Source organism: Helicoverpa zea, chromosome 20 (assembly GCF_022581195.2).
Source record: "Helicoverpa zea isolate HzStark_Cry1AcR chromosome 20, ilHelZeax1.1, whole genome shotgun sequence".
Classification (NCBI taxonomy): Eukaryota; Metazoa; Arthropoda; class Insecta; order Lepidoptera; family Noctuidae; genus Helicoverpa; species Helicoverpa zea.
The window spans coordinates 3,096,928-3,116,624 of record NC_061471.1 but is presented as its reverse complement, the minus strand read 5'-3'; the positions used below and the strand labels follow the sequence as shown (position 1 = coordinate 3,116,624).

Below are 19,697 nucleotides of genomic sequence, written 5' to 3'. Positions count from 1 at the left end.
GTGTTACTTACCTCGTCTGGCTCCAGAGGGATGATGGTGCAGAGCGCGAATATGAAAGGATGGACGTACTTCATGTATAGGTAGTATGTCGCCACCGCGTCCGACACCGAATAGTTTGATAACACCTGCAAATATTCAGAAATTTTGAAGCTACTAATATTATGAATGAGAAAGTAACTCTGTCTGCTGCTTTCACGTCTAAACCACTGAACTGATTTTAATAAAAAATACAGAGACCTTGACCTTGACAAAGAACATAGGATAGTTTTTATCCAGACTTTTGAAGAATTCTCTCGGAAACGCTATATAACCGAACTCTACGCAGGCGGAAGCTAGTAAAATATATTTTTTAACTTCTTAATATCGAGTTTCAGTAATAATCATCTTTGTTACAAAGACCGCCTGGCTAGAAAAGTCGTGAACTATAGCCTAAGACTACAGCATTATAAAATATCCGCCCTTGCAGACAGGAGAAAAGTTTTAGACCTCACATTCCTCCACAAACTGTTTCATGGGGCTATCGACTGTCCTGAGCTTCTTGGTAAGCTGCAGATAAACGCACCATCTCGCTTGCCGAGGAAGTGTAGCTATAATCTTTTTAATGTGCCAGGATCTAAAACCAACCTTGGTCACTTCGCCGTTCTGCCAAGGCTCTGTAGAAACCACAATGACTTAGCAAAGAACCACAACCTTGATATTACCCGTAAGATGTCTGTATATAAAAAGGACCTATGGCTCATATTGTCAAAATATTAATATTAATTTCTCTATATGTACCTAAATTATGTTCGTTCGTCTTTTATACTTCTCCTACTATGTGTTTTGTTTTATGTGTTTTTGTTATATGTTTTTTTTTATTATTATTTTATAGTTTACAAACTAAGTACTAAGTATATGAATGTCAAACTTTTTTGTTGCATCTAGTTATCATTAGTAAATGCTGTGGTTTCCTGTAATTGGGGGAACACAGTAATCAGTTCCTATGTATTTGTGTTTAATATATGTGATCTGTGTATCTTCTGTTGGAAATCCTATAAATAAATAAATAAATAATAAGTTTGCGCAATCTTTGCGCCATTTGACCAAGTTATGGGTACATAGAAGGACAGTAGCTAAGAAAATATTTGAATTCCTTTACTGGTATTCAATAATATAAAAGATATACTGTACCTGAGGCTGCTCAGCTGCCATCCTGCACATTTCCTCAGGGTCCAATTCGACAGGATCATACCTCAACTTTGCTTTGGCGACGGCTTTCAAACCTTGAGAACCTACAGGGAGGTACGAATCTCTTTTTACCCAGCTGGAAAAATAATTACATAGTTAAAGTACAGTACAATATCTATATTATGATATAGTAACAATCATAATATAGTAACATGCTTTATTATTTAAGGAAGCTATTCCGCTATCGCTTCTGCTAAATATATAAAAATGGATCACAATAATCTTATGTATAAAAATGAATTGCTGTTCGTTAGTCTGACTAAAAGTCGAGAATGGCCAGACCAATTTGGCTTTTTTTGGTTTTATAATGTTTGTAGAGGTCCAGGGAAGGTTTAAACAATACGAAGTTTGCGGGATCAGCTAGAGTAACAAATACATTACCACAAACAATCCATATGCATGGCTGGTCGACAGGCGTAAGTGCCATCTCTGGCTGCAATTTTACTGAACCCTATTTCCTGTTTCATGTCCAAGCCTAGAACAGCCGCGCGAGCTTCCACGAACGGCCAGTCGAAAAAGTCACCTGAGAACCACAAATATGGATTAAAAATCCCTATTAATTACTAAATTTACAGCGCTTTCCAAATATAAAAGTGCACGGGATAACTTTATAAAATTAGAATAGATGCGAGGAGACCGAACTTACCGTTATATGTGACAAAAATATGAGGTTTTACATCCATAATGTGATCAAAGAATTTCTGTATCAAGCCCAGTTCGTTTTCTTCATTGAACACTATAAATTGGCTGAAAATGCGATAAACATTATTTATAGGTACTCCATACATTGATAGCACATAATAAATGGATTAACAATCTCTTACCCTTCAAATTCTGGTTTGGGTGTATACTCAAAATTTTCAACATCCACAGAAATGATTTCTCTATTAGTTATCAAATAGCCTTGCCCATCAATCATGTAGGATATCATCATTATCTGATCAGTCTGTGAGTCGGGAAACTTTAGCGGAAGTTTCGTAGTCTCTATATCAAAAGCCAACACTATGGGGTCCGGTCTCTCTATGATGTCATCTCTTTTTGTGAAGATTGGTGTCTCTGTACCACGGCTTTTGACAGTGTACCAGGTACCACAAAAGATTTGCATGTCTATCGATACTCGTACATGGTAGGGGACGTCATGCTCTCTGGTAAAAACAAAAAATATACAGTCTGATACAAAGAAGTTTTGAAAGTATCGTTATTTACACAAAAAAAAAATCCCCAGGGATTGAAAAAGACATCCCCGGTAAATTAACTAAAAATGTCTGGTCAGGGTTCATGTACACGTCTCATCCATTATATAAGTAGGTGCAGATATTAAGATATAGGATATCTCATGACTTATTAAGAAGCAAGCAAGAGCAATGCTGGCTGGAGGTGGTGACCTACATGGCATAGTAACTTTACTTCTATGGCACACCACTGGAAATATTTCATCAGAATAAGAAAAAGAAAAAAAGAAAGAAAGAAAATACATTTAATTACGTAATTGAGGACGCATTCACTCAGACAAGAATCTTTCACTTCTGTATTATTAATAAACAATTAATAAATAAACTATGTACTTACCTAATATCAAGAATATTCTCCATATGATCAGTAGTCTTCTTAGCATGTTCTATAGCAGCAGCACTAGTCAACGCATTGGTCAACATTTCTGCATAGATCTGATCTTTTTTCTCTCGCTCCTTATTTTTGTTGACGGCTGTTAGTATCTCTCTCCGAACTTTCATCATTTCATTTTGAGACATGAAAGAAAGCTTTATGTACCGTTGCTTTATGCCAGATAAGTGGTTAAGCTAGAAAAAGAAATCGTATATTCAGACTGCTTGGTAATTAAATTGTACAGGTCCTAAAATAGTTTGAAACCTTAAACAAAAAATGCAGGTTATAGTTGGGCTTCGTTCCGAGTTTTATTGAAAAAAGACGATTGGTGGTAAAATAAACATATTTGTGGTTTGGTGGTATAATCCGTACACACAAAACAAAATATATACTATTTAATACTAGGGAGCTTAAGCACCGGCACGCGAGCGACGCGGGCGTCCGTCAACAACGGAGCGCATGCGTCGTGCTTCGCGGTTAGTCGTGCTCTGTCGGCTCTCCGCGCGCGCCGCAAAAGCTGCGCGGCTGTTCCACTTTTAATTTCGGTAGCGAGCCGGCGCGCGTCTTAGCCTAGAGGGGCGCGGAGGGGCAATAGACAAGGTCCGCGCTACAAGGTTTCTTTTTATATGGCCTACAGGACTCATTGGCTTTGGGCAGTAATATCAGCTTCCTAGGATAAAGGGAGCATCACAGCAGGAACTTGCTAGATTTCTAGCAATATAAAGCCTAGGTAATTTAAACTTCATCTTAGAGCTTTAAAACAGAATATAAGAAGCAAATTCATTGCAATATGCTTTACCAAATCCAAATCTTCCTTCTCAATAACATTGATCTTGTGTATAGTTCCAGCAAATCTCTTGGACAGGAACTGTATGACCTCCTGTTCACACTCCTTGCGAGCCAGAATCAAGAAGTATGGCTGGAAGGTCAGGGACACTTTGAACCTTGACCCATCCATCTCTATGAAGTAGTAATCCATCGCAGCTACAAGCCTTTTGTCTTCATCTAATACTTCTGCCTAAAAAATAATAATACATGAATATACATTCATTCTTGCAGAACTTCTAAATCTATTAGTACACATTTTGGAACAATGATATAAACAGTAAGTAAACAAGATGCACTACATTTCTGAGTAGCATATAAACAGTTGTCTCTATATTTTTTTAACAATAACTTTCAAGATGTTAAAGAGTGTGGGTTAGATTGCAGGTCAGGCAAGTATCAATTCTTAGAAGCCAATTAGCTGAGTAAAGGCAAGCTTTCAAATTGAAGCTTCGTGAGTATCTTCACCAGAGTTTGCAGAATTAACACAACTGTGCATTTAATTTTGTGTTATTTATATATGTATTAAAGTTTATTAAATATTATATATATGTATATGTGTATGTATAATAATTCTATGTACGTATATATTTTCGATTTTTATTTTATATTTAGTGCACCTGCCATGAAAAGACGACCCACTGACCGAAATTTCTCCTCCACCTAAAGGTTGACTGGTAGAGAACGCCTAAAGCGTTAAGTCCGCCTTTGTACATTGTTTTTGTATAAAATGTGTGCAAAAAGTGTAATAAATAAAAAATAAAATAAAATAAAGGCAAACTAAAACATCTTGAAGAAACTTGGACTTAAATGTCTGAAATTGACAACCCATATCAAGCAAGATTATTGATTGATACTCATCCTTTCTCCAAAAATAGTAATCAATCCTAAGACGACCCACTGACCCAATCTAGTATTGAAACTATAAATCTTAAACCGATTCAAAATAAGAATATGAAACTCACGGTATGCATGTTTATTAAGTACCCTGTCCGTTCTTTAACATCCCTTACTCTGTCGAACCCATATTTCGAATCAATCCTATCGTTTTCCAGGGCCAAACGAATACGAGACTCTGAAGACTCCTCTCTGTAGAGAAATTAAAACAATCAGAAATTATAATACAATAATATTAGAATCAACAAGTACCAACGTAAAAATTTCTAACCTCGGGCCGGTGGATGAACCAGCTTCCCTCTTTTTCGAGTCATCTCTATCCGCTCTGTACTTTCCCGTGTTTTGGAGCACCATTATGAATGTGTCATCTAGTTAATTTCCCTATAAAAATAACATAATTTAAAGAAACGATACTTTTTAAACTGTACACGGTTAACTTTTTCTGACATTCATCAGCTGCGCCTACTGTCATAATTTCGCGCCATTCTCAGTAAACAAAGTCTCCAATCTCTTAAGTCTATAAACAAAAAATAAATGGCATAGATAAAATATGCGTAGACCGTAGTATTCTTTGTTTTAATTTTCTCTCTAATCTCCTCAAAGGTTGTTTTTTTAGCAGAGTTACATAATCGGCATCAGCGGATAGACGCCGAGGATCCGCCTGCTGGATTTTCTGAGTCCAAAGAAGGGTAACTAACTAGCAAACACGTTTTTGAAGATCCGGCGCGGGCCAAGCCATTACGGCTAAAACACATATTGAGGAGCAAACCACAAGTGGAAAAACTGAAAGCAGCATCTCTAATCATCATAATGACAACGAAAACGGCGGTGGTCATTATTTTCGAGAGATATTAAGTGATAATTTGCTACAAGTAGCACCACTATTCTCTATTCTCCATGAAACATGGTAAGTATGTGACTGTCAAAATAAAATGCCCAACTGACTGTCAATCAAATCAAATTGAAAGTTGCTTGTGGTTCGTGTTGAATAATTCGTTGTGTGGTGTTATTTTCCATGGTTGTAAGTTGGAATAATAAGCTTTATAGAAATGGATAGATCTTATGACATAAGTTTTAGTAGTTACGAAGATTATCCCACGCATAATTCAACCGGGAAAGGGGACATAAGTATAACCGATCAGCTAGCAAGACTACGGGTATCGGCGTTAACAAAAGCCGCCGAAATTAGTCCGCTGGTAAAAGAAGTGACTATCGGTCCTAAGAGTCCGCTAAAGAAGGATGAGATTAAGGAAAACTTGACTAACATCAAAGATGAAAATACTGACCAAAACTTGGTAGAAGATAAACTCCGTGAAGACCTCCGATACACACTTATTATGAAAGAATATGAGAACAAATTCCAAGAGGCATCTATAGAAATATTCAATGACATGGTACACAATATGTTGGCCAAGCGAGCAGAAGTCATGGCGACGTTTTGGACCCGACAAGGTGAAGTTTGTGACAGGCGAGCATTAGAGCTTAAGGCACGAAAGTTTCAAATGCTTAAAGAATTAAAGGAAAATGACAATTTATCAGTTTTGAACAAAGCACGCATAGATGAACAGAACTGCAAGATTATCAACACAGAAATTATAGAGAATATGAATAAGATATTAGAGGAACAGAATAGAGCCATGGCCAGATGCACGGCGATCACACAAAGCCACAGTCAAATATGCACATGCTATAGTGAAATAACTGACATCCTTAAGGCAGAGCCACTTGCGAAGTCTGTCTGTGAAACATACACAACTGCAATAAACACTGTCCTAGGAAATATTAACCACATTATGGATATTTGTAAAACTGGTGCTACAGACAAAGATGTTAAGCAAGCAGAAATACTTGCATTGAATATTGAAAATATTAAAAGAAAAATCCTAGATACTATAGATACCATCAAAAGAGAAGAAAAGTTAAAAAAGCAGAAAGAGGCTGAAGAGGAGTTAAGAAGAAAAGAGTTAGAAGAAAGAGAAGCACAAGCCTTGAAAGCAGCTCAAATGGCTGCTGCGGCCAATGCTGAAAAAATTAAGTTGGAACAACCTAAGAAGACCAAACCAGTGTTTTATTCACCTGAAAACTATAACCACTATGAAAACCTCAAGACTTATTTGGAACAATATGAAGCGCAGTATAATGATTTATTACAAAATCCTAATTTAAAGAAATTCAGATTTGACTGTCAGAAAGCAGTAAATACCCCTGTGAATGCCTTGTCTTCAGTCAGTGCATCACACATGAGGGATAAATACGAGAAACTATCCAAATTACTCAAAGGGGAGACAGTTAAAGTATTAGATATTCATGTGACCGCAACTCAGCATCCACAAGGACTGTTTTACTGTACAGCATTGTTAGCTAAGAAAATAGTGAGACAAGGTGATCTATTAGTATCCAGTAGTACAGAAGCTGCATATCCCCTTGCCGCTGTCACTGCAGCTCTGTGGGCACAATTCCCACACTTTGGGAAACTAGTTGAAGCTAACTTCCATAGATACTGCCCTTACATAGTGCCAATGTTTATGCCTCAGAAAGAAGGACAGTCAGACAAAGAGTTTTACATGTCCAGAGGCTACACGTATAACGATGAAGGAGTTGTAGAGAAACAGGACAAGTTTCTGAAGAGGATGTCTGGAATATTTAGGTTACATTGTGCAATTTGGATAGCCTCTATGCCCAAATTTCTAAACACACCAAATGCTCATGGGCTGAGATATGGATGGCGATGGTTAGCATCCTTTCTGAATTTGAAACCTGAACCTGATATATCTGCAACATTAGTTCATGACTTCTTTATCATGTGTGGCTCAAAGTATGACAAGCACTATGGCAAACAATTTAGAAAAATACTAGAGTTAACTAGTAATCAGTATCTAAAAGTACTGGAAAATATTGATGAAGGCGGACCCAAGACCAGATTAGAAGTTTATCTCCAGACTGTAATAAAATCGAATGTTGTGCCGGCACCCCCAGCTTCAACACAAATAAATTGGTGATACTCAAACTATGGGTACATTCAATAACTTATGAATTTATGATCCAAGACATTTTAACTGACATGAACTTTTTGTTATGATACAGAACAAATTTTGTGATTGATTATGTCTGTATATAATGTAAGCAACCAATGTAATTATAAGTGAAATGATCATGTTTTTAGATAATAAAAAAATGTTGATTGTGGGTTATTGTTTCAATTTTAATTATTGCGTTCCCTTCTGTCAATTAGACAATGTGTTCAGTAATTATTTGGGTATGCTTGTTGAGCTTCAAATGTTTATTTAATTTAAGGCACTTTCCCTTATATGTATTATGTACATTGTGATATATAATATTCTGTTTTTTAAGATAGGAAATCATCAGATTATCCCCACGCACACGAAGCTAAAGATTTTTATGAAACTTCTCAATTATGTAGCATTCATCAATACACAAGTTGTTTTTATCATGGATGATGAACCGGGGGTAAAAAGGCTTACGACAAGTGGGAATGAAAAAGACAGTACAAAGAATGTAGTTGTGTGGTACAGACTTTATATCAATATATTAATTAATAACTTAATTTATTCTTCATTCATTTTTGGTACCCGAACGCACGGAGATAATTTTAAACCGAATGTCAGGTTTTTTTCCGTCCGGAAAAAGTAAGAACGTGTGCGCTCTTGTGAACATTTTGTATGAAAAAAGAGCATTTCGGTTTCCGAATCTAAATTCCTGATCAGGAAACCGTATCCGGAAACCGGATGTCTGCGGCCGGGCTTAATGTCCCCAATTTGAAATTGTTGCATAATAAGTTGATATAAATTATTTATACCAACTTAGTTTAACTTTTAAAACGGAAAACCGTAAATTACCGATGTTTTTTCTTTATCTGTATTTTTGCGGCCATCTCTAGCAAAACTAACCTCAATGATGCGTTTTTGTGTTATGTCAATAAATTTTTATTGAATGTTTGTTGCTGTTGAGAGAAATAATTGAATAAATAAACGCAGTTCCAACATTTTAAAGTGTTATAACATTCTATAAACATGGAAGGGCCACCTGGCACGGGGCCGCCCAGCAATAACGGATCAATGGGCCCGCCGGGAATGCAAAGCTTTCCCCCGATGCCACCTCCGCCTGGTTCTATGGGTGCAGGGAGCTTGCCACCGCCACCTATGGGGCCCCCAGGAGCCATGCCACCCGTGAGCTCGGCGAGCGGCCCGCCGAGCGGTCCTCCTGCAATGCCTCCGGGTATGGGCCCGCCACCCGGTATGATGGGTAACATGGGAATGGGCCCACCAGGAATGGGACCTCCGCCACCAGGTATGGGGCCTCCAGGCATGGGTATGGGCCCGCCAATGGGACCACCTGGTATGGGACCTCCGAGAATGCCTCCAAACATGATGCGTGGTCCTAACATGAAAGGTAACTTTGGAAACCAAGGAATGGATATGGGTCCCCCAGGGATGGGCCCACCGCCTAACATGCCTCCAATGGGCTGGGACAATCAGGGTCCACCAGGTTGGGGAAGACAGGATGGGCCCCCAGGGTGGGATGACCATGGAGATGAGGGGGATGAGGACGAGGGCGAGGGTGATGAGTCTGGGGGCATGCAAGGGCCTCCGTCAAGCTTGCCGTCACTATTAACAATGAAGATAGATACTCCTGAGGAGTTCAGGAACAAGCCTGTTGGAGTAGGCGGAGTGGTGCTGCCAAAAGCTTTGGAAGAGGCTTTAGCTTATAAAGATCAGAGGCAGGCTGCACTTGGAGGTGAAGGAGATGTAGGAAAAGGTATGTTAGATGCAAATTACTTTACTAATATAGGGCTCACTTGGACCAACCTTTAGAAAAAAAGATAACAATTCATATCTATAATATAAAAATGAATCGCAAAATGTGTTGGTAAGCGCATAACTCAACAACGCCTGGACCAATTTGGCTAATTCTTTTTTTGTTGTGTTTGTTATTGTTAGGAGAAGGTTCTTATGAAAAAAAAAATAGGGTAAAGTAGAGAAGTCAGTTGACGGGAGCGAAGCCGCGGGCAAAAGCTAGTTGGTATTAAAATCAAAAACAAATCTAGTTTCTTTTTTAATTTACATAGGTAATGATAGGCCATCAGTGCACTGTTAACACAACAAATAACCTTCTTTTTGTTTCAGACATAGACAACCCACCGGAGGCACCACCAGCACCCGTGATCAGTACCGAGTATGATGCTGAGGAGGATGAGGGAGACTCCGATGATGACAACATTCCTGATGCACCACAACCACCAATTATCTCCAAAGTGGAAGTAAGTTCTATGTTTTTTTATTTCATTTTATATAAAACTAGCTTCTGCCAGCTATATAGTTATATCAAACTACTTCCCGTACCGGGATAAAAAGTAGCCTATAGCCTTCCTCGATAAATGGGCTATCTAATACTGAAATAAATTTTCAAATCGGACCAGTAGTTCCTGAGATTAGCGCGTTCAAACAAACAAACAAACAAACTCTTCAGCTTTATAATATTAGTATAGATAAGTGAAGGTTTATGTAAACTCACTTAAATTGGCCACAGTGCCAAAAAAGTCCATATTTATAGTCAAAGTTTTATGATTTTCTACCATAAAGTATTATGTGAAGCTCTAAAAAAAGCTAAAAAGTTAGCTCTGTCATGCACATATATACTACAAAATATATATACACTACAAAATAAGTAAACCTTTTCACCATAGTATACAATAAATGTGTTTAAAAATGAAGTTTCATTATCATTCTTTTTATTCAAGGGACAAGCCAACAAAGCCAATAAGAATAAAAGAAAGAAAAAGAAGAAGAAGGCTGCCAAGCAGAAGAGGCGAGAAGAATCTAAGAAGAAGGATGAAGATACTGCTTCTAGTCAAGAGGATGGTAAAAAGTCCAGCGACAAGGAAAATGAAAAAGAAGTTGAAATTGAGTAAGACAATCTTTCCTTTCCTCTTAGATTCAATATAACTGTTGAGAGATAACAATTCAATGAAATAATAACATATTTATTATTTTAGTGAAGTTTTATACTTCCCCTTAGTTATTAACGAGTTTTCATCAGAGGTTTCACCTGCTTCCTGACAGAACTACTTCCCGCATGGATACAGAGTAGTAATATTCAGATGCCCAACATAATTTACTACCAAGTTTCATTAAAATACCTTTGGAATTTTTGTGCATAAAGAAGTAACAAACTCACCCGTTCACAAACTTTTTCCTTGATAACATTTAGGTAAGTAAACTCTTACACGAACAAATGCTTTGATTATTAAGTTATGTTATTTCCCAGGTATGTCCAAGAAAACATACAGTTCCATGAATTAGAGCCGATGTACCGCCAATTTCACCGCATCCTGGAAGCGTTCAAGATCACGGAGAAGAAAGATGATGCCATTAAAGAGGAAGATAAGGATGCCCCCAAACCTTCCAAACCTCAGGAGAAGGTGCAGGATCAATTTGCTGCTGATGAAGAGGCTGTGGAGGTGAGAATGTTGTTGGCTTATACCTAAAATACCAGAGTACAGTAGTAAGATAGGAAATACTGGAACTTTTCTCACAATTTACAATTTGCATGTGAAGTCTTTAACCTATAAATCTTAGTGATTGTTGTGGCATTAACATAAAAATATAATATCATTGAATGAAAGTATGTAATTAGAATATACGTATTTTAGCTTCTGTCCGCGGTTTCACCCGCGTCCAAGTTACAACAAAATTTTACAAAATAAGTACAAACAATAGCATTATATAATAATAAAAAATGTTTATCCAGAAAAACGCCGCAGATGAAAAGGAGCGCCTCTCCAAGCGTAAACTGAAGAAGCTATCACGCCTCTCAGTGGCCGAACTCAAGCAGCTGGTGTCGCGGCCCGATGTCGTGGAGATGTATGACGTCACCGCCCGGGACCCCAAACTGCTGGTGCAGCTGAAAGCGCATAGGAACACCGTGCAAGTGCCAAGGCATTGGTGTTATAAGAGAAAGGTAAGATAATCAATTTATTTTTTGCCTATAAACAAAGATTGGAAGTTCTTTCGAGAAAAAAAATCTTAAAACTGTAATTTACAGAAATAATGTCTGGTATGTAAAAAAAAATCTGTAAAAAATTTACTGTAGTTGTTAGTTTTGGTGATTTGGCTTGCATTCTAAGTATGTTGTACAATTTAAACTGTTCTTAGCCTTACTTAAATTATAGCCCATCAGGCACAGAGTATTTTTAACCAATTTGCATTCAGTTTTGCAAGTGTATCAGACAAATAATTACTTTCAGATTTATTAGTAAGGACTGTGTACCAAGATTCTATTCTAAAATGCTCATATGTATATAGAAACCATCAGCCTTTCCTAGACCTTATTATTAATACACCTGGCTTTTGTTATAAAAACTTTTAATTTACCTAATACCACTTCACCCAGTACCTGCAAGGCAAGCGAGGTATAGAGAAACCTCCGTTCGACCTTCCGGACTTCATCAAGAAGACCGGCATCATGGAGATGCGAGCCTCCCTGCAGGACAAGGAGGAGACTAAGACCTTGAAGGCCAAGATGAGGGAAAGGACCAGGCCCAAGCTCGGCAAGATTGATATTGATTACCAGAAACTTCATGATGCTTTCTTCAAGTAAGTTAATCATGTTCTTTTATAGTTTTAAAAGACTGATAATGGTATTTAAATATGATTGTGATTTGATTTTGATTCACTAGAATTGGCTTAGACGGTTTTGTGATGGAATACTGTAATTTTGAAGACAGTTCGAACATCATTCTATGTATCAGAAATACTTAGTAGAACTCTAAGTTAAGTTTGAGTTTTGCAAGATGATTTATAAATTCAACTTTTCTAATCAGATGTGATCATAAGAAAGCAAGTTAATGGAACTGCTATATTTTTGATCATATTACACCCAGTTTAAAAACTGGATCCTTCATTTCTCCTTTAGCTTACGGTACGACGAATAATCCAAAGAGGCAACATCGTGACATATTTTGGTGAGTATCGTATTGTATTTATCATTTGAGTAACAAGGCTTAACTAAAAAATTAAGTCCATGTTTATAGTTATGAGGAATAGATGCTTTATCTCACGAATGTGCATCCACCCACATTATCTTTGTATGAGTCTGCCAGTGCATAAAGACAATATGCAGTACATTTACACACAAGTATCATGTCTCAACCGCTTTCGTGAGATGGAATGTAATACTAACTTAACATTTAAATAATACTAACTTTTCAATATGGGGCCCCTAAATTGGTATTCTTTTTATTATATTTCTAATTGTATTTATTTAGATGGCAAACCAAACCCCGCATGACGATCCACGGCGACCTGTACTATGAGGGCAAAGAGTTTGAGACGCGCCTGCGCGAGAAGAAGCCGGGAGACCTCTCCGAAGAGCTCAGGACTGCGCTCGGTATGCCTGTAGGACCGGGATCACATAAGGTAAGATATTGTTTTTTACTTCATGGTTTAGCTAATCCATACGCTACGTAACGTCAACAGGAATAGTCCGGTTTAAAACACTACCGTAAATTACATCAATTTAGTAGTTTTCGCAAGCGGTTTCACCCGCGTCCTATGGAAACAACTCCTCGCACCTCGGATAAAAAGAAACCTATAATAGTCTTCCTCGTTGAATGGGTTATTTGACACTAAAATAATTTTTCAAATCAGACCAGTAGTAGTTCCTGAAATTAGCGCGTTCATGTAAGCAACAAAACAAACAAATCTTTCAGCATAATACTAGTACAGAAAGAAAAACCAGATCTCTATAACACCCTATATTCCCAGGTGCCACCACCATGGCTGATAGCCCAGCAGCGGTACGGGCCTCCGCCCTCGTATCCCAACCTGAAGATCCCCGGCCTCAACGCGCCCATCCCCGAGGGCTGCGCCTTTGGGTACCACGCCGGCGGATGGGGGAAACCGCCCGTGGACGAGACTGGCAAGCCATTGTACGGCGATGTGTTTGGTCATCAAAGTAGTGGTCAGGATGTAAGTGGAAATGGAATATTGTGGATATTTTGTTTGGGAATAATTCTGCAGTTCTTCAAAGCTGAAATGACGCCCCAGTACCGCATACAATATGAATTATTAGCTATAGCGTAGCTTTAGAGTATGGACGCAATAGAAAGCTTAGACGAGTTGTACATGCATAACTTTTTAACAACAAATCTACCAAATATGTCAAGTTCTATTTTTATGCAAATTGTCGACATTTTTTTGAGAATAGCTCTTTTTGTTTTATACTTATTCAATAATTTGTTCGTTCATTATGTTGTAGGATGTTGAAGACCTCGACATTGATAGGACAATGTGGGGAGAACTGGAATCTGAGTCTGAGGAAGAATCTGAAGAAGGTATGATATATTTTTGATTATTTAATATAACTAAAGGCTACATACCTACCCCATCATCTGGCTAGCTTTTTCCCAAATTTTATTGGACAGCTAGTTATTTTTTGGTTATGGAATAAATAGTGCATGACAAAAGACTTTCAAATATATTGAAATGGCCTCACTCGGTATTATAGTTGCTATTTGAACACAGTCTAAGTTACAATATTTATTATTCCACCAACAGAGGAATCAGACGACGACGGCGAGAAGCCCGGCGAGGGCGAGGTGGCGGCCGGCGTGGCCACCCCGGGCGAGGGGCTGGTGACGCCGCTCGGCATCAGCTCCGTGCCGCCCGGCATGGAGACGCCCGACACCATCGAGCTCAGGAAGAAGAAGGTCGAGAGCGATATGGAAGGGTGAGACTGCTATGCCTTTACTATAATATGCAGGAGTATGATACGCGGCCATGTTTTCTACACTCTTAACTTTCAATACTTTCAGATTATGTACTACTAGATGTTTTTCGCGTTTTCATCCACACTCTGAGTGAAATAATTTTCGACCATGGATAAAAGCCTATGTCCTTTCTCAGACTCTAGCTAGACCATCTGATTACTGAAGATATTGAAGATTAAATCTTCAATACAATATGTTAAGGTATAGGTTCAATAGTTGTGGCGTGAAAGCCGGAAAGACAGTCAGACAGACTTAATTTGCATTTATTATATATATTAGTTAGATTTTGGTTGTTATTAGTGTTATAAAATTTTGTTCGTTTCCAGTGGCGACACGCCAGCTCTATACCAGGTGCTGCCGGAGCGTCGCGTGGGGCTGACGCCCGGCATGATGGCTTCCACCCACGTCTACGATATCAGTGCTGCCAACCCCGGTAAGTTGAATATTGTTATGACTTACTCTTTGTAACTGCGCGATAGACTTGTCATGAGAGCTTGTTAAGGCCTATTTGAAATAAGAAATCTATTACTACGCTTGCTAGAATTTGTGTTACATGCTGCCGAATCAGCTGATTAATCTGACATAGCAGTGCAGTACACTATTAAAATAAATAAATAAAATTCATTTATTTCAGGTAAGAAACCCATAATAGAAAAAGATTAAAGGAAACAACATTATACAATAAATTTACACAATTACAAAATTAAACTACATTACATTAAATTCAATTCAATAGTTATACATATACATATATCACAACAAAAATATCAGATATCACAAATATCAAATTTGCAGCAATCATACACACCCCCGATAATGATATTTTTAGAAGCCCGTATACGGTTCATGAAGGAGGCAGCCCGTTTCCTCATCACTGCATAAAAGTCATCTACCCTGTTCTCGGCGAACATGCCAGACGCACTACACCTCCACGGCAGGTTAAGCATAGCTCTGAACGCATTATTGTACTGCACGCGTAGCGCGTGGTATGTCCGCTGAGTGTAATTTTTTCATAGGGAGCAGGTGTAGAACGCCTGACAGTACGCAGCGAACAGGGTGATCCTTACCGATTTACTACACCGAGAGAATCTGCGCGCCAGCATGTTGGCCTTTGCAGCAATTTACCTTTTTTGCCTTTCCATGTCGTCATCATCTTTTAGGTTGTCTTTTGGTATATGACCTAGGTATTTGAAATTCGATACCACTTTTAACGGAGAGCCTTATGGGTACGTATCCATTACTACGCATCGAAGAGGCCAATTTCAAGATCGCTAGTATGAAATTCAATACATAAAGAACACATCTATATACTAGTTCTACTTGATTTTTATATTTTTTCGTGTAGGCAAGCGTGCGGGCGCGGCGGCGGCGGGCACGGCGAGCGAGGGCGGCGGCGCGGCGGCGGCGGGCGTGGAGGTGGCGCTGGACCCCTCGGAGCTGGAGCTGGAGCCCGAGGCCGTGGCGGCGCGCTACGAGCGACATCTGCGCGAGACGCGGCCCAAGGCGCACGAGGACTTGTCCGACATGTTGGCCGATCACGTCGCCAGGCAGAAGGTGAGAAAGAAACTTCTTCAGCTAGACAAAACTCGAACTTACCAAGTCATATGAAGTTATTTTTTTACCTTTGTGGCAGATTTAAGCAGTTTATATTTTACAATTTCTATGTCGCAATGATGATTATTTGATTTGTTGATATAATTTTGATTTTATTTTCAGAACAAGAGAAAGCGGCAACAAAATACAGATTCGAAGCAATCGAAGAAATACAAAGAATTCAAGTTCTAATCGTGATAATAGACATATTATATTAATTTATATTTTAAGTGTATTCGTACCTATGTAATACTATTCTTGGGTAGATTGAAACATATTTGACATTGTGGTTTTCAATGCGACAGCCAGATCAGCTAATAAACAATGGATTTGATGCAAAATGTATATTATTTTTTCTATTTACATCTAATAAAGCAGGTGCAGTTTCTGCCAAGTCCGAAGGTAATTACGAAACTCACACAGTCATAAATATTTTTCAACCTTTATAATATGCATGTAAGTTTGTTTGCTAGTTTTTCTGTTCGTTAATTAAATAACAATTCATTAATTTATGTTAAAAGTGTGATTATGACACCAGCATCCTCCCATGGCATTTTGTATCTTATTAATAAAACCAGTGCTTAAAAGACCAAGAATATTGTTGAAAATGCGGTTCGGTGCAGCTCTAGCTCTAACCTAATCGTAGCACAACACTATGCCAACAAGACAAGATGATAAAAAAAATACTTTGGCAACACTTGTGTCTATATGTCATTCTAACTCAAAAGACTCGGTTTCAGGAAACAAGCAAATTCTAAAAAAAAACACCTGGACTTCGTACTTTTGCTGGAAGTTTTTCATTTGTTTTTATTAAAATTAAATTAACTTGTGTTATTTTGTAGTAAGATTAGTTCATAGCACAAATAAAAATGGCCCGCGTTTTAGTTGGAGTCAAGAGAGTTATCGATTACGCCGTAAAAGTAAGTTTGTTACGAGAGCAAAGGTTACTTGTTGTTTAATTTTCAAGTTTACATCATTTAAATCAAATATAAAGTAACAAATGCTAATTACAATTCCTTTATTATATTTTAGATAGCATTTCAGTGACATAAGTTCTTCAATAATTACATTTTATAACCGTGTTTTCTTTACCAAAGAGGTACCTACCCTGAAAGTTAGATTCGTTATCATTAGTAACCTTGAACTGGGCACACAAAAACTGTATAGTGATTAGAAGTACAGATATACATACACGCCAAATAATCATAGTTTTACATAATTGATATTGCAATGGAATAATGCCAATAAAATCATGATGCAAAGTCTTACAGCTGTGAAGCCAAAGATACAACATACATTACATATTTTCAATTATTTAGGTGGCTAAACAGAAGATAATAATAATAAAAAAAAATTATCATGAGTATGAACTCCCATCTAACTTACAGTTACTTAAAATTACTTATGTAAAGTATTTAGAGCAAATATATTAACCTCCTTTCAATTTGTAGGTCCGTGTGAAGCCAGACAAGACTGGCGTGGTGACAGATGGCGTGAAGCACTCAATGAACCCGTTTGATGAGATCGCCGTGGAGGAGGCCGTCAGGATGAAGGAGAAGAAGATCGCCAGTGAAGTTATCGCTGTGTCCTGTGGACCTGCACAGGCCCAGGTACTTAATGATCACTAACTAACATAAATATTTCAAATAAATCACTTTTTTTTTCTTTTAGTATCCTAAAAAATCAAAATGCAACTGCTAATATAATTAATTCCCAATTTGCTTGTTCCACATACAAAATGTAAGCTTAATTAAAAATCAGCCTAGTATTCAATAGCTGTGTTTTCTAGGAAACCCTAAGGACAGCACTTGCTATGGGAGCTGACCGTGCTATACACGTTGAGGTGGCTGGAAAAGACTATGAGACCCTGCAGCCCCTGCATGTAGCCAAGATCTTAGCTAAGCTGTCCAAGGATGAGAAAGCTGATATTGTCATTGTTGGCAAGCAGGTCAGTATTTTTTTAGAGACTCCTATGAGTGAAGTGTAAGGGAGTGTCATACTTTTACTAACTAAAACTCATCTTGTTCCGTATGGAGCCCTTTGTGTACCAGTGAAAGAGTTACTCTTTTTAACAATCCCTTAGCCTATCCATGTATCTTGAATGTTAATAAAGTCCTAATGAAATCTTTGTAAATAGTCAGAGTAATTTTATGAAACTAATATTATTTATGTTTATAATCTAGAAACTAAAACAAACAACATTCTGCTTTGCCATTGACACTATTTATTGAACAATTAATAAACAGTGTATTGTCAATGTGGCAACAAACAATAACATGTATTTTGTTACTATTATTGATCTGTACCAGTGTTTGAATCAGATCATTTGAGTATACACATTGACCATGTTCACCAATCTAACTAGTGGCTGTTGGAGCCCTAATCAGCAAAAAGTAAATGTATACTTATAAGAAGCCTTATAAAATGTAAATATACTTGTAATTAAATATTCTTTTGTGTGTTTTCAGGCAATTGATGATGACTCAAACCAAACTGCACAGATGACCGCTGCTCTGCTGGACTGGCCACAAGGCACCTTCGCCTCCAAAGTTAGTAGAAAAATATTCCTACGAAGATTTCTAAACTGTAGCATGATAATTAAAAATCAAAGATTTTGAAAGTCAAATAAAAGTTTTTGCTAGAATATTTTGTCAAACATACAAGTCTCGTATTATAATTTTGACATCAAATACTGTAATGAGCTCTATAAAAGCGTTAAAAAAAATTGATATTATGTGAGTATTAGTTTCTCTAAAATAATAACTTTAATGCAGGATATTTTAAATACAGGCTTATATGTATTATACCTACTATACCCACGTTATACATGTAACTTTCAGATCGAGAAGACAGACGCTGGTCTGACGGTGACCCGTGAGATCGATGGCGGTCTGGAGGTCATCAAGACGAAGCTGCCGGCCGTCGTGAGCGCCGACCTGCGACTCAACGAGCCCAGATACGCTACCCTACCTAACATCATGGTATGTAGTACCTGAAACTTTAATACACTACTATTTCATCATTGTGCTGTGTAAGAATTATTCTTATTGGATAATGTGAATTATTAAAGTGTTATAATCAACTAGCTTCCTCCCGCAACTTCTCCGGGCAGTTAGATAAAAAGTAGCCTATTAATACCTTCTGTAATATATTGGTTACTAACAAGCCTGTGTAACACTGAAATATTTTTTCAAATCAGTCTACGAATTCATAAGATTTCCGCGCTCAACACACATACTCTTCAGCTTTATATTACATAGAGTAGGCTCAGTAAAATGTTTTTGCGCTGGTGTATTTAACACTGTAATAAATTTACTTGAAATGGAAGCAAATGTAGTCTGCTGTAATAAAATAATATTTTTTACAGAAAGCCAAAAAGAAGCCCTTAAAGAAGGTGACCGCCAAAGACTTAGGTGTAGACATCGCTCCTAGGATCAAGGTGGTTTCCGTAGAGGACCCGCCAGTCAGACAGGCTGGCTCCGTAGTCCCCGACGTCGACACTCTGGTCGCCAAGCTCAAGGAAGGAGGCCACGTCTGAATAACATTGTAAATAGAGAAAATCCGTAATAAGAGTGTGTTCAAAATCAGAAATATATTTATAACACTGCGATTTTGTATGAACGTTTGTAGATTACATTGTATAAATTGTTAAAATACATTTTTAATCTGTTATTTGAAGTTTTCATTGTTTTCAAAAACGTTTATTTAGTCTCCTCGTATGTGATGTAAAAATGTCGCAGGTTTTGTTGGTAATTTGAAGCAT

General features: G+C 37.8%; 4 protein-coding genes across 5 annotated transcripts in view; 3 read left to right on the top strand and 1 right to left on the bottom strand.

Annotated features, from left to right (window-relative positions):
- The window catches only part of LOC124640177 (DNA polymerase epsilon catalytic subunit 1), a 28,683-nt gene extending 23,674 nt beyond the window's left edge, over positions 1 to 5,009 (bottom strand). For both annotated transcript variants that reach the window (XR_006985533.1, XM_047177846.1), the window contains exons 1-9: positions 4,826 to 5,009; positions 4,623 to 4,746; positions 3,632 to 3,850; positions 2,797 to 3,026; positions 2,052 to 2,372; positions 1,874 to 1,974; positions 1,609 to 1,750; positions 1,171 to 1,303; positions 12 to 125 (exon numbers count right to left, since the gene is read on the bottom strand). Coding sequence is in view for 1 of the 2 variants with exons in the window: in XM_047177846.1 (XP_047033802.1) it covers positions 12 to 125; positions 1,171 to 1,303; positions 1,609 to 1,750; positions 1,874 to 1,974; positions 2,052 to 2,372; positions 2,797 to 3,026; positions 3,632 to 3,850; positions 4,623 to 4,746; positions 4,826 to 4,908 (1,467 nt within the window). In the remaining variant the exon portion in view is untranslated. The remainder of the gene's footprint in view (positions 1 to 11; positions 126 to 1,170; positions 1,304 to 1,608; positions 1,751 to 1,873; positions 1,975 to 2,051; positions 2,373 to 2,796; positions 3,027 to 3,631; positions 3,851 to 4,622; positions 4,747 to 4,825) is intronic.
- A 463-nt stretch (positions 5,010 to 5,472) lies between these two features.
- LOC124640343 (mRNA export factor Gle1) lies at positions 5,473 to 7,740 on the top strand. The gene has a single exon (XM_047178068.1). The coding sequence runs from the start codon at positions 5,604 to 5,606 to the stop codon at positions 7,551 to 7,553; it is 1,950 nt and encodes a 649-aa protein (XP_047034024.1). The 5' UTR covers positions 5,473 to 5,603; the 3' UTR covers positions 7,554 to 7,740.
- A 710-nt stretch (positions 7,741 to 8,450) lies between these two features.
- Positions 8,451 to 16,275, top strand: LOC124640175 (splicing factor 3B subunit 2). The gene is made up of 13 exons (XM_047177843.1): positions 8,451 to 9,330; positions 9,699 to 9,832; positions 10,313 to 10,479; positions 10,840 to 11,032; positions 11,323 to 11,532; positions 11,965 to 12,167; positions 12,839 to 12,989; positions 13,338 to 13,541; positions 13,831 to 13,906; positions 14,130 to 14,301; positions 14,668 to 14,774; positions 15,687 to 15,895; positions 16,058 to 16,275. The coding sequence occupies exons 1-13, from the start codon at positions 8,586 to 8,588 to the stop codon at positions 16,124 to 16,126; spliced, it is 2,640 nt and encodes an 879-aa protein (XP_047033799.1). The 5' UTR covers positions 8,451 to 8,585; the 3' UTR covers positions 16,127 to 16,275.
- A 375-nt stretch (positions 16,276 to 16,650) lies between these two features.
- LOC124640397 (electron transfer flavoprotein subunit beta) lies at positions 16,651 to 19,606 on the top strand. Its single transcript, XM_047178156.1, has 6 exons — positions 16,651 to 16,854; positions 17,386 to 17,544; positions 17,724 to 17,882; positions 18,403 to 18,483; positions 18,775 to 18,915; positions 19,302 to 19,606. Exons 1-6 carry the CDS (start codon positions 16,804 to 16,806, stop codon positions 19,470 to 19,472), a joined length of 762 nt encoding a protein of 253 aa, XP_047034112.1. The 5' UTR covers positions 16,651 to 16,803; the 3' UTR covers positions 19,473 to 19,606.
- Positions 19,607 to 19,697: the final 91 nt, after the last annotated feature.